Below are 13301 nucleotides of genomic sequence, written 5' to 3' on the forward strand. Positions count from 1 at the left end.
CTGCCGACAGCTCCTGCCTTTGGGCATCTGCTCTAGAGGAGCCCCAGGGTCCCACACAGTCCCAAGGGGTTGCAATTCTGGAGCTATGAGGTTTGCCAGGGGCCTGGTTGGGCCACCCTGTGCTTCACCCTTTTTGGTCAAAAGAGGGGTGAACAGCTACCGCGAAGGGGGCCAGTATCCACGACTTTAGGTCGGTGCTGCTTCTCATTCCCCAACATACACACGCCATGCTGGTCGCCCGAGGAGTAAGAGTGGGAGAGGACCTCAACCTGTCGCGTTCCATGTCTGTGAGGGGGGGACAGCTGTGTATGTGGTTGTGGGCTTGTGCACGTGGGCCCCTCTCCAGGGCGCGTGCAACTCTGTATCTGTGAAGGTACACCTGCATGGGTTAAGGGGCCCCCGGCACCTGAGTCATATGGGCTGGCTTCTAATCTTGACATGTTTTGACGAGCCGTCTTGGTCCCATGCCTTCCGTTCTCTGAGCCTCAGTTTCCCCACATGTACAAAGGGAGTATCAGATCTCTGGTGTTCCACATTGCCAGGCGATGGTGTCTTAGACTGCATGTGTCAATGGCGACATGGGCTGGGGGGTAAGGGATGTGTCATGCACGAGGGGCCCAGCAGAGCCTGAGTTTGAGGCTGGCTTCTACCAGCTGGGAGCACCTTTCTGACCCACAGTCTCAGGTCACAGCATTAGCCCTGGTCCTGCAGGTGCTGCGGGGGAGCACGGAGCTGGCTGTGTGTGTCAGCAGCCCCACCTGAGCGAGGATGAATGGCATCACCCCTGCACGCAGGAACCTGTGCGTGCGGGTGAGTGGATAGTTTGTCATTCTATGTCACATTCCTGTCTGCACATGATCCCTGGCTGCGTCTCTCATCTCAGACCCCAGTGAACCCAGGTGCAACAGGGCTGTGAACATGAAGTCTTTATTGTTTGTTCTCGAAGCAGGGAAGCGCTGATGCTGGGGGCAGAGCAAGCATCCGGGAGGAGCTCCACACCCCATGCCCCTGCGTGAGGGCTCCGGCGGGGGAACATCCCAGAGTGCTCTAGCTCCGGGCTAGGGCTGAAGGAAGGGCCCACTTGGGCAGCAGAGCGCCTCTCAGCGGGCCAGGGCAAAGCCGATGCGATTGTTATGCCGGTCAAACTCTGTGTAGAACTTGCGGATGAAGCTGGCGCCCAGGACCCAGACAGGCCCGGTGGGCGGTGGGACATCCAGACCATGGAGGGCCAGGGTGCACAAGTCATCATTACCATAGGAATCCTGGCAGGAAGCGAGAGGGTTTCTGCCACTGCCTGGCACACGACCTTTCTCCTTTCCCCTCGCCTGACCCCAGCAGCTGTCCTCAGCAACATTCACCCCTTCCTCTCCCATCGACTCCGGCCTCTCTTGACCTTTCGACCCAACATGCATCCTCCTGGATGTGGGTACTGAGCTGGACACCGGGCAAACACTTCGTCAGGCACAATGCATCTCCAAGAGCTTACATTCTGGCAGAACTTCTGATCCTACGCAAGTTATTTAGCTGCCCTAAGTCCATTGGGCATAAAAGGGGTTAAAAGTATAGTCACATAGCATTACTGGGGGCAGCTGCCGAGAAGGTGGAGACAAGGGGATGAGCACAGTGATTCCCAAACTTGGCTGTACATTGGAATCACCTGGGGAAAATTTGAAAAAACACTGATGCCCAGGCTTCAGCACCAGAGCTTCTAATTTAATAGATATGGGCTGTGGTTCGTTACTGGGATTTTTCAAAGATTTGTTTGCTTCTTTATTTGTGAGACAGAGAGCACCGGCCCGAGGGGCAGAGGGAGAGGGAATCTCAAGCAGACTCCATGCTCAGTGCAGAGCCCAAGGCAGGGCTCGATCTCGAAACCCCAAGATCATGAGCCCGAGGTCATGACCCTGAGATCACGAGCCCAAGCTGAAACCAAGAGTCGGACACTTAACGGACTGCACCACCCATGCGCCCCTTGTTAGTGGGATTTGTAAAGCTTCCAGGTGACTCTAACTTGTAGCTGAGTTTGAGAACCACTGATGAGGCATAAGACCTGGTCCCTTTTAGAGGCCCCTGCGCCCCCGTCATCCCTGTCGCTGAGGGACGGCTTGGATCCTCACCTGTAACACATAGTCCGAGCTGGTGAGGGTATAGGCTCTTCCTCCAAGGTGGAAGGAAATGTCGGGGAGGGTCGGCACCTGGTTGCAGTTCACGACATACTGAGGGGAAGGTAAAAGGAACCCGCTGAGTGTGGGAAGTCCCCCAGCAGACACAGCCCCGTGCCTGTGGTTGGGCCCCTCTGCTGGAGGAGTGAGAGGAGAGGAGGGGAAGCCCCAGAGTGGCCCCACTTGGAACCTACTGCTTCTGGGGTAATTCTGGGGTCCAGGTTGTGCTCCCAGCAGCCTCTGGTGCCCTCACTCCCCCAACTTACTTCATTTGTGCTCAGTTCCTTGGCTCCCAGGGTGTCCATGAGCAGCCTCAGGGAGCTTGTGGGACCCGAGATGTACGACGCACCAGTATCGACCACCACCATGCAACCCTCCTCGCAGACCACGGTGGCCGACCTCACAGACACCCTGGGGGAGGCCATTTGGAGTGTCAGACAGACAGCAGGCTGATGGGACCCTGCCAGGCTGCATAGTTTCTCTGAGTGAGGCCAGTGGCAGGGGCGGGGGCCCATGCTGGTGGTCCCGGGATGCACTGGAGGATGGGAAGGCATGCACTGGAGGAGGAAAGTTGCCGTCCCCGTTCCCAGCATACCGCCTGGTGACCCGCCGTCTCCTCTCAGTGGACCCCCTCCCCTCTGCTCATCATAACTCCGTGTTCCCCAGCCCTGGGCAGAGCGCCCAGAGAGCAAATGTAGGCTGTGCCTTAAGAAGGTACTGCATTTTAGGACAGAGGACAAGATGGTAAGGCTGCCCCTTCCCACCCCCACCCCTACCCCCCGCAGCAACAGCAGCAGCAGTTCTGGAGAGCAGGAGGGTGGAGGGTTCCTGACCCTTTCATCTTGATCTGCCAGGAGCCAGTCTGGCTGACGCTCACGTAGTGGAAATTCCCTTGGTAATACTGGGGGTCGCTGCCTCCCAAGACAAGCTCTCCTCCGAGCAAGTGGGAATCCCTAGAGGAAAGATCAGAGCTCCTGGAGACCCGGCACCCCAGCAACCAGGGCAGTTGGGCAAGGAGACAGGGGTGGGGGTGGGAGGGAGAGGGCAGGACAGAGGACGGTGGGAAGGGTGGCATGGCCGGGAAGCTGCAGGAACACCACTTCTCCACCTTCCTTGCACCCGCTCAAGCATCCCCCCAGAGAAGGATCCGGCACAAGGACCGTGAGCAGAAGGTAAGGTGACAGTTGGCTGCACCCTCACTTGGGTTTGGGGAGCTGCAGGCTGAGCAGGTGTGTGGGTTGGGGAGCTCTCGGGGACCTGTGGGGTCAGAGCGGGTAAGGGGCAGGAGGTGAACTGGAAGGAGGGGTGGACAACGTCGGCATCCGGCAGAGCTGGGGCCTGCACAGGTGAGTTGGGCTGGGTGGCCGCTGTGAATCGGACTCTGGTGTGTTCAGGAGGGTCAGGGTCAGGGCCAGGGGTCGGGGGTGGGGCTCAGCTCCTTACTTGAAGTTTCTGCAGAGAAAAAGACACAGCAGAGAGGAGGGCTAGGTTTCAGCTGAGCCTCACCAGTCTTTCTGCTGGGCAGGGTGGGTACCATGCCCGCTTTTTACCCTTTAGGTGAAGTCACACAGCAGCGGGGAGTGGGGTGAGTGGAGACAGGCTCCCGGTGCCCCGTCCACAGCTAACCCCCTTGCCTTCCTCTCCTCCCTGCTGCACAGCACCTCCCACAGCTCAGGGCCTACCCCAGGAGGCTGGTTTCCTATGTGCATGTGTGGGTTGGGGGTTTTCCAACGGGCACCTGGGAGGTTTGGCACATGCTCTGTGGGCACGTGTACCTCACTGCCCTTGTACAATGCGCATGTGCAAACACCAGCCACCTCTGCCCCACTCCCAACACTTCAAGATCTTTCCGAGGTTCCCTCCTCCCTGTCCCAGGGTCAAGGAAGAAGCCGGCCCTCTTCTCCACAAGGCTCTTCTTCTTCCTGCCTGCTGGATTCTCCTCCCTCCCGTGGCCTCCAGGCTCCCGTGACCTCCAGGCTCCCGCGCCCTCCATGTTCCTCTCCTTCTTCCAGAGTTTCCATCTCTCTCTTTCCATTGGCTTCTTCCTCCACCTGCAAGCAGGCTCCGGCCTCCCCCAGCATTTCCAAACACCCACCCCTCTCTCGCTTCTCCACCTGTACCCCCTTCCTGACATTTCCTTCCCTGTCGAATCTCTCAGGGCATTCTTCATCTGCCCTCGCCTCCTGACACCCACATCTACCTCCCAACGGCTGGCCGTCTGGCCACACCCCATCTCCGAGACAGCTCTGCCTGTGACTGCCCCTGGCTACAGGGCCCATTGGTGGCCTTTGCGTTTCCTTTTATCTGTGTGATTTCTCTGGCCCCCGAGCCTCCCCTCCACTCGCCTTGTGTTCCTCCCCTTAGGACTCCTCGTGTCCAGCTCTTACTGTCTTTCCAGACCCAGCAACCAACCCAACAGCTGGCAACGGCTTCCCCGAGGCTGGCTGAACTCCACATAAGCTCAGCCCAGAGTAAAAAGGCACCTATGGGTTTCAGCCCCTCGCTCCCTGTTGCTGCACATTATGTCATGGTGTTTCTTGTCTTCCTTCCAGACCGTAAACTCTGTGAGGGCAGGGACTCTGTCCTGTATAATGTGTTCATGGCTGCACCCCAGGACTTCTCATGGCGTTTGGCACATGAACACCCAATATTTGTTGAATCAATGAAGGGGCAAATAAATGAAAGAATTAATGAATGAAGTCCTCTTTCTGTGTGAGTGGGGTCGTGGGCCCCTTACAGTAATGCTTTACTTTCCATCTCCCCCAGTTTGTATTTTCCTCTTGTTCTAGAGCAATGCTAATAAGAACTTTCTATAATGATGGAAATGTTCTCTATCTCTACTACCCAGTATGTAGCCACTAGTAACTGCGGCTGAACACTTAAAATGGGGCCGTGTGACTCAGGAACTTTTTAAAAATTTTAATTAATTTAAGTGGCGGCTTCCAACCTGGATAGTGGAGTTCTGTATATGAACTGAATGCCTCTTAGTCATGAACACGTCAAAATTCCAGTCCCGACTCTCTTCCTGCTCTCCTGCCTCCCTCCCTCCCTCCCCCCCGACCTGCCGCGGCCCCTGGAGCCCCAGGCTCACCTGCTGTAGTAGACAGAGAAGACCTCTTCCTTTAGCACCCCCTGGGAGAGGATGTGGTCAAAGACAGGGGTGACCCCGCCAACAGCCTGCGCTGGGAAGCCCATGCCCAGAACCCCATCAAACTTAGCCAGCATGAAGGGGATCAGGGGCAGCTCTGTGACCTCTCCAAACGTCTGTGTCACTGTGATGCCGCCCACCTGTGGGAGAAAGGACCAGAGGAGACCAAGCCTACTGTCCTGTTCCTGCCCAGGGTCTAGTCTATGGCCCACATGCCCTAGGGTGAAGAAATTTGGCATGAGACCATTTCATCAATCACCCCCACACTGGCCCCCCCCATATCCTCTCTTCTAATACTTGTGCAGGCTGTGGGGGTCCAAAGAGAACCAGGCTTGCCCCAGGGCTAGGAGGGACAGAGGCTGAGAAGACGGTTCTGCCAGAAAGTAATGGAAAAAGGCACCAGGAGCTTCCACACCCCTTTGCCAGGGGCCCAGCTTCCACACTGGCAGAGCTGGGCCTCAGTTCCCCACCCCCACTGTGGGTAAGGATTCCTTCAGCCCAGCCAGGCTTCCTCTCCTGGTTTCACAGACAAGGGGAGGGTAAGGGCTCCTACTGATTAGCTCTCACATTCCACATGTACCGCTCCCATAACTGACAGCAGGAGCTGGAGAAACCCCAGAATGGAGAGGGTCAGATGCAAACCAAATGAAAAAGAAAACCAAGCCCTGACCATAGCCCAAACTTTAACCTCGGCTGTGAACTTAACACCTATGCTTCACCCTAAAACAAACTCTGACCCTAACCTCACCAGTACCACTGACCCTGACTCAGACCCTGATTTCAGTCTGGTGTCTGGTTAAGAAGAGCGCAGTCGGAGCTGGGTGAGCTCGAGATCAAAGGCTCCATAAATGTCCCCACATGCAACCAGGAACTCAGGTTTGCTGGGTCCCAGACGCTGCTGCTTTGCCTCTCTGGCCCCTGGCAGGTGGGGGTCAGGGTTCCTCCCCTCCCCAGGCTCCAAGGTAGATTGAACTGTACCCTCCCCACGTATGGGCCCTCAGGCAGTAGGAGATGGCTGGGGACCAAAAAGGGCAGGTGTCAAGTGACCTGGGGCACTCCCACTTACAGTCACCATGTCTTGACTCAAGAAGCCTTTGACTTTCCCGGATCCGTAGTGGATGGTGAATGCCGTCCCGTTCTCCATGTAGCTGGAGGATTCCGAGGAGTCATAGAGGCTGTGAATCTCTGTCAGGGAGACGTAGACTCAGGGCTGTCCGATGGAGCCCTGGCCAGGGGGGCGGGGAGGCAGGTGCCCTGGGTGTATGGTCCCTGTGGTTGAGGACTTAGGTACAGGGGTGGGGTGGCCCTGTGGTTGGAGGCTTGAAAATGTGTTTCGTCAATCAAGGACTATGTGGTTTCTTGGGCCCCTGTCAGGTGCCCAGATCTGTGAGAATTTTGTCTCTAATGAAGCATTTCTAATGCAGGGGTGCGGAAAAGATTCTGGTCCCAGTGAGCATTAACTAAGAGGTTGTTGACTAAGGAGAAGTCAGTCCTCTTCCAGTCTCAGGAAAGGGGAGAAATGGCCTTGTGGGCAGGCTGGGGACTCTTCAGGCTTGCCATTTTACCTTGGTGGTCATATTGGGAAAATGGGGGGGCATTTTCATCTCTCGGGGGCAGTGAGAGCAGGGACAGAGAGGAAATGGATCTGATGGCAGCAGAGGGTGTGAGGCGGGACTGGCCGGGCATGGGGAGGGCTCGGTAGAGGAACCTCAGGTCTTGCAGAGACGGGTGGCGGGGGGAGGCAGGGAGCTCACCACAGGCCGTGTAGAGAGGGCTGCACTTGGTGGAGGGCACCCAGAGGTTGGCCGAGCCCGTGTCAAAGATGACTTTGAAGGTCTGGGGTGGGGTGCCAATGCCAATCTCCCCATAGTACTGGGTCTGTGGGGGTGAAAGGGAAGAGGCAGCTGGGGTATGGGGAGGCTCGGGAGCCTTGGGCTTTTGCCTAATACCCCTTCTGGCACGTGAGGTGAGATGAGGTAGCTCACACAGCCTCTCTAGGTTTCCACGTTCTGGCAGGGCCTCGGTGTAAGGCTGAGTACCATCTTAGGACTTCCCAGGAAGTGAGACATAGAGCAAAATAAAAATATTGAAAATGAAGCAGGAAGGTGTCCCACATCTGGGGGGGATACTAATGCAATCAGTAGTCATGATGCACAGAGCCTGTCACAGAGACCTGCCCCTGAGGTCACATACCCGTCCTACCCACCAGGGACACCTGGGCTCGAGGCCCAGAGCCTGGATTCCTGCGTTCCCAACCTAACTCTGCTTCTGGGCTCCTTTCGGCCCTCTGTGCCTCAGCCTTCCCAGCTCTGAAATGGGAATTTTATAGGCTGCCCAGTGTGGTTCAACAGCTCCATCAGAGACAGCGTGGAAAGAGCACAGAAAGCCTTGGGTCCGAGAGAGAAAAGAGACGGAGGAACAAGGCCCCAGCCGGGCACTCACGTCCAGATAGTTGGTGAGGACCACGGGGGAGGTGCCGTTGCCGAAGGAGAGTCTCTTGGTAAAAAGGCTCCAGTCAGCACCAAGCCTGGCCACATCCACGCCTCGCTCCTTCAGGCTTTCCCGGATGGAGGGCATTTTCTTTAGGAAGATCCTGGTCCAGGGGGAAGGAGGGAAAAACCAGAAGAGCTCTGTACTCCCCCATGATAATGGTGGGGTCCCCGAAGCTTCTAGTACAATTCTCCCTAACCAAGCCGGACTCTGAAGCATGGCTCCTGTGCTCTAGGGCCTCTCGAAGAGAATTTGCAAGCCTCCTCGAGTCAACTGCACTGGAATTAAATAATCCTCCGTGCACTTCCTTCTGCTGTCGAATTTTGATCCCTATCACGACAAAGGCATCTGTTCATTCTTTCTTTCATTCCATAATTACAAGCTGAACACTTACTCTGTGTCCGCACTGCACTGGATACTAGAGATAGAAAGATAAAGATCATCGCTGTCTTCAGGGAGCTCCAGCAGGCAAGGAGCGGGAGGAGGAAGAGGAGGAAACCTAACAATGACATGCCCTCTAAAGATGACGACTGGCGTGCTCCCCTCAAGGCTGGACAGGAGGATGCAGTGCCGCGGGAGGCCTGTAGGTGGCGGCAGGCACCCGCTGCAGCCTGCAGGGGCTCTGGGATGCCATGCGGGGTGAGACTCCCAGCCAGGGCTGTGGGCTGGAGCAGGAGGACTGATCAGGTGGGGAGGGGAAAGCAGCCAGCATCTCCAGAGTGCCTGCGCCCTCTGTCCTTGGAAAGAGATGCCTTCTTGAGTCCCAGTCCCAGTCCTTCAGCTTCTTTCCCTGTCGCCTGCCCCTCGCCTTTGGGAGGTGGAATTAAAGACACTGGGGATGGGGGGTAAAGCATACCGAGCTGCCACTTGGTGAGCACCAGACACTACCCTTCGCCCCCACGTAGCCCTCATGAGGCCATCGTCGTCGTCCTCATTCTATGACCAGGAAGCAGAGGCTCCCAGGGGTGGGGGAACTCAGAAAGGATGTAGCGGGGATTTGAAGCAGTGTGTGTCTAGTCATGTTCCCTAGAGGGCAATCCCAGGGCTTCCACGTGATGGCTCTTTGTGGAAGCCTGAGGGGGTGTGTGTGTGTGTGTCTCTAGCTGTTGGCCAGGGCGTCCCGGGAATGCAGCCCAATTTATGGGGAACCTGTCTTTTCTAGCTGCTCGTCTATTTATACAGCCCTTTCCTGCTCCTACCCGGTGTTGCCAGACCCCCATCATGCCCACGGACCCCAGTGCAGCTTTCCTGCCAGCCAGTGTCCTATCTTAAGGGACATGACTTATCACAGTCATGTCACCGTTTACTGTTCACAGAAAAGTTTCACAATGACGATCTTATTCTCCGCCATCCCTTGGGGTGGATGATTATTCCCACTTCACAGACGGGAAAATGGAGCGGCAGAGAAATCCCATCCTAGAGAGGGTGCATTTTCTATCACTTACCCTGAACAGCCTCTGCTCTGGACCTTTACTCTTACCACTCTCCTTTTGGAAAGTCCCTTCCCCCACACCCCACCTCTGCTTGGGCTCCAGCTTCATTTTCCCTCGGGCGCTCACAGCCAGCACTGCAAGCACAGCCTCGGGCTCGTGCACATGGTGGTGTCTGGTGGTGAGGATGCAGCAGTTGTGGGTTCACACTTAAATCCCTTATTACTGTGTGATTCGAATCAACCTACCTAACCTCTCTGGGCCTTTTTGTGCGTCCCCATGACCTCCCCTATGAGATCACAGTGCAGATCAAACATGCTGCCCACTGCTCAATAAATGGAAAGTGTGTGTGAGAGAGCTGGCAGAACGCCCCGAGAACCGGGTCCTGTGTTCAGATCTCCTGGAGTGCCTCAGAGTGCCTTGTATGATGCTGCACACACAGCAGGGGGAAACATTGTGTGTTTCAAAAGCCTCTTTCTCCATTCCTGGCCCAAACCCTTCTTCTCTTTTTTAAAGAGAACAAGGAGGAGTTGGGCGCCCATGTGGCTCAGTTGGTTAAGCGACTGCCTCCGGCTTAGGTCATAATTCTAGAGTCCTGGGATCGAGCCCTGCATCGGGCTCCCTACTCAGCTGAGAATCTGCGTCTCCCACTGACCCTCCCCCTCCCCCATGCTCTCTCGATCTCATTCTCTCTCTCAAATAAATAGAATCTTTAAAAAAAATAAAGAGAACAAGGGAGAATGTTTTTTATCTTGTTCTGCCTTTACCCTGGGTGCAGGGGCTGCACCCAGCCATAGTCTCACCCCACACCCCTGCCCTAGCAGTTAGCCTCTGGGAGTCTCAGAGCAAGGGAAGAGGCTTTGGAAACAAAAGACCCCGTTGATGTTGAGCCTCAGCCTCTCACACATGATCTCCCTGAGCGTCGGTGTCCTCACCTGAAAATGGAACTGTTGGGTTGTCGGCAAGAGGATTTGAGATACGCAGAAAGATTTTGTGAAATCCTAGGCATTTTACAGGCTTAGTAACTATGACCACTGTTGAAACCTACCCTCTTAGGGGCCTGGGGGTGTCTGTAGCACATGTGACTCTTGGTTTCAGAGTTATGAGTTCAAGCCCCATGTGGGGTGTAGAGATTCCTTAAAAGTGAGATCTTAAAAAAACAAAGCACCTCACCCTGCCTTTTTTTTTTTTTTTTAAGAATTTATTTATTTGACAGAGAGAGCACAAGCAGGCAGAGAGGCAGGCAGAGAGAGAGGAGGAAGCAGGCTCCCTGCTGAGCAGAGAGCCCGATGTGGGGCTCGATCCCAGGACTCTGAGATCATGACCTGAGCTGAAGGCAGCGGCTTAACCCACTGAGCCACCCAGGCGCCCCCTCACCCTGCCTTTTTACCCTGAGATCTTCTGGTCCCCCCTACCCTGAAACCCTTTCTCCTCAAGATCCTCATTGTCCTGCTTCTCCCCCTTCTGCAGGCTTAATGACCCTCGTGAACTTAATGGGCCCGGTTCCCATGGGCCTGGCCCTGGGTGCGGGTGCTAGTTCGGTCCTCCTCCTCCCTCCTCTGGGCTGTCTTAAGCCTTTCTTTTAACACCGGTGACAATCCCGCCTGTAGGACTAACACCAGCTGGTTTCTGGGGCTTGTTGGTATCATCCTGAGAGCTCTACGTTCGTTATCTCATTAAATCTTCAGAGCAGGGGCGCCTGGGTGGCTCAGTGGGTTAAGCCGCTGCCTTCGGCTCAGGTCATGATCTCAGGGTCCTGGGATCGAGCCCCGCATCGGGCTCTCTGCTCAGCAGGGAGCCTGCTTCCTCCTCTCTCTCTGCCTGCCTCTCTGCCTGCTTGTGATCTCTCTCTGTCAAATAAATAAAATCTTTAAAAAAAAAAAAATCCTCAGAGCAGATCTGTGAAGTACGTGCTGTTATTATCTCTGGTTTTAAACAGTTAAACTGTGCCCTTGAGAAGTTAAGTAACTTGGCCAGGCTTCCTGAACTAGTTAGGTCAGCCGCTGGGGCAGGATTTAACCCAAGACAACGAAACTCTGGAAGGCTTATGTTCAACCACTGTATTCTTCCTTGGTGGGCTTCCCCATAGCACCCCCTTCTTCATAATTAGGCTGTGAGCTCCTTGAGAGCAAGGGGTAGGTCTTAATCATCCCCACAGTGCCTCGCATGGTGATTCATGAGGGAGCAAAAGCTTTGGGCAGAGATCAAAGGACATGGCTTACCGGACTGAGTCGTGTGCCCCTATTGGCCATAGGATACCGGCGAGTCACCTCTCTGAATGGGACCGCATCTCCCTGCCCAGCTGGTCGTGAGGACTGGGGGACACCCCCTGTCTGGAAGCTGGGAGCCCCGGCCCCCACCCACACAGCCCGTTACCTTCCGAAGGCGCCTGTGTCTGCGGGGAGGCCCCAGGTGCAGGCACCCCAGACCACCAGCAGGAGTCCCCAGCGAGGCATTCTGCTCCATCGGTCCATGCTTGGCCTGAGTGCCTGACTCCCTCAGGGATCCCCTGAAGCCTTGTGGCTCCCAGAGCCCTTCTTTTATGCGCTCCGCATTTGGGAGGTTGTGATTTGGCTCTGCCTTGATTTATGATCGTGGGGCAGATAGAGGACGGCCAGTAATAACCCCCCCCGGGGGACTAGGGGGGTGAAGGGTGACCAGGTTTCGACGCAGAGCTGGGGAACCAGGGGAAGAACCAGGGCTGTGGGAAAGCAATGCCATGCCCCATGACGCCAGTGGCCCCATCTCAGCCTGGCCCTGCGGCCCCCGACCGGGCAGAGGCTGATGAGAAACAGCAGTGTTCAGGAAAACAGTCAGGGCCAAGAGAGGTGCACAGCCTAGGTTTCCCACCTCCCGGCCAGACTCGCCCCTCCGTACCCTTCAAGCTCCATCCTCTGCATTAACCCTAGCTGTGTCCCTGACCGGCTTCTCCCACGCTGCATCTCAGTTTCCTTCTGGAACATGGGCAGCTCTTCCCAGCTTGTTCGGGACAGAGCCAGACCCAGGGTCTCTGGGCCCCTGTTAGCAGCAGCCGTTCATGGGGAAGTACACCGCAGTGCCTTGTGGGGCCCCTGGGAAGCAGGGAGCTGAGGGAAGGGGTGTGTGTCCCCCTTCAGTGGACCCAGTGTTAATGGGAGGGAAGGGCAGCTCTTAGAAGAAGAGGTGGGAGGCTGGTCTCCAAACCCCTCCTTCCCTTCCAGCTTCACCCAGAGCCTTTTCTGGGCCCTGTCTCTACCACCTTCCCTTTTCCTTGTAGTTTACAGTCCAGGCCAGCCCTCAGGACAGACACCTGGCCCCCGAATCCCAGGATGGGTGCTATTTATTCAGCCTCCAATGTCCTCTCCTGGCCTCTCCCTGCTCATGCCTCCATGTGCATTTCAAATATCACCACCTGTTCTAGGCAACAGGCCCCGATTCAGCCTGGAACTGACTGTCTTCTGCTGTGGGCTTCCACCGAGTGATACGAGCCCTTCCAGGAGAATGCGGACTTCAGCTGTCCCCTATCAGAGTTACCTGTGCAGATATGTGTCTGCCTCTTGCCCAAAGGGTGGCTTAGCATTTATCAAATGAGTGACCTGGGGACCTGGGTTCTGGCTTTGACTCTACCATGAACTTGCTGTGTGACATTAGGCCTCTCCCTTTCCCTCTCTGGGTCCCAGTCCTTAAATCTGTAGCACAAGGCAGGTGCCAGATAGCCCTGAGGGTGCCAGACACTCTAGTGTTCTGTTCTTTGCCTCCAGGGTGCTGCTCTCTGCACCAGCTGGGAGCAGTAAAGACTTAGAGGAGATGGGACACCTGTGTGGCTCGGCTGGTAGAGTGTCTGACCCTTGATTTCAGGGTGGTGAGTTCAAGCTCCGCCGTGGTCATGGAGCCTACTTAAAAGAAAAAAAAAGACCCAGAGGAGCTCATCTCTGTTACTAATGTGTTGGCTAATGAATGTTTGGTCCTCTGAGATTTTAACACCCTCACCGAATGATGGGGGGACCTGGTGCTTCCTGGTGTAAACTCTTACTGGAGAATTTTCAGGCACTGTCATTGGTGGTGAGGGAAGGCTCTGACGGCAGAGGAAAA

The 13301-nt window shown here is 55.8% G+C and overlaps 1 protein-coding gene across 2 annotated transcripts; it reads right to left on the reverse strand.

Annotated features, from left to right (window-relative positions):
- Positions 1-914: 914 nt before the first annotated feature.
- REN (renin) lies at positions 915-11738 on the reverse strand. 2 transcript variants are annotated; one of them, XM_047704972.1, is made up of 10 exons: positions 11607-11738; positions 7753-7903; positions 7065-7188; positions 6377-6495; positions 5254-5450; positions 3606-3614; positions 2996-3115; positions 2429-2573; positions 2118-2216; positions 915-1262 (listed from the first exon to the last, which is right to left on the reverse strand). In XM_047704972.1, exons 1-10 carry the CDS (start codon positions 11702-11704, stop codon positions 1101-1103), a joined length of 1224 nt encoding a protein of 407 aa, XP_047560928.1. In that variant the 5' UTR covers positions 11705-11738; the 3' UTR covers positions 915-1100. The 2 variants fall into 2 exon arrangements, with proteins under 2 accessions (XP_047560928.1, XP_047560929.1); XM_047704973.1 differs by lacking the exon at positions 3606-3614.
- Between the last annotated feature and the right edge of the window lie 1563 nt (positions 11739-13301).

Source organism: Lutra lutra, chromosome 15 (genome assembly GCF_902655055.1).
Source record: "Lutra lutra chromosome 15, mLutLut1.2, whole genome shotgun sequence".
Lineage (NCBI taxonomy): Eukaryota > Metazoa > Chordata > Mammalia > Carnivora > Mustelidae > Lutra > Lutra lutra.

Excerpts from the sequence above, each read along its gene's own strand:
- REN (XM_047704972.1), bottom strand. The coding sequence starts at position 11,704 with ATGGACCGATGGAGCAGAATGCCTCGCTGGGGACTCCTGCTGGTGGTC. Across the intron at positions 2,217-2,428 it reads AGGAACTGAGCACAAATGAA|TATGTCGTGAACTGCAACCA; the intron begins GTAAGTTGGGGG and ends CCTTCCCCTCAG. Across the intron at positions 1,263-2,117 it reads GCTCGGACTATGTGTTACAG|GATTCCTATGGTAATGATGA; the intron begins GTGAGGATCCAA and ends GCTTCCTGCCAG.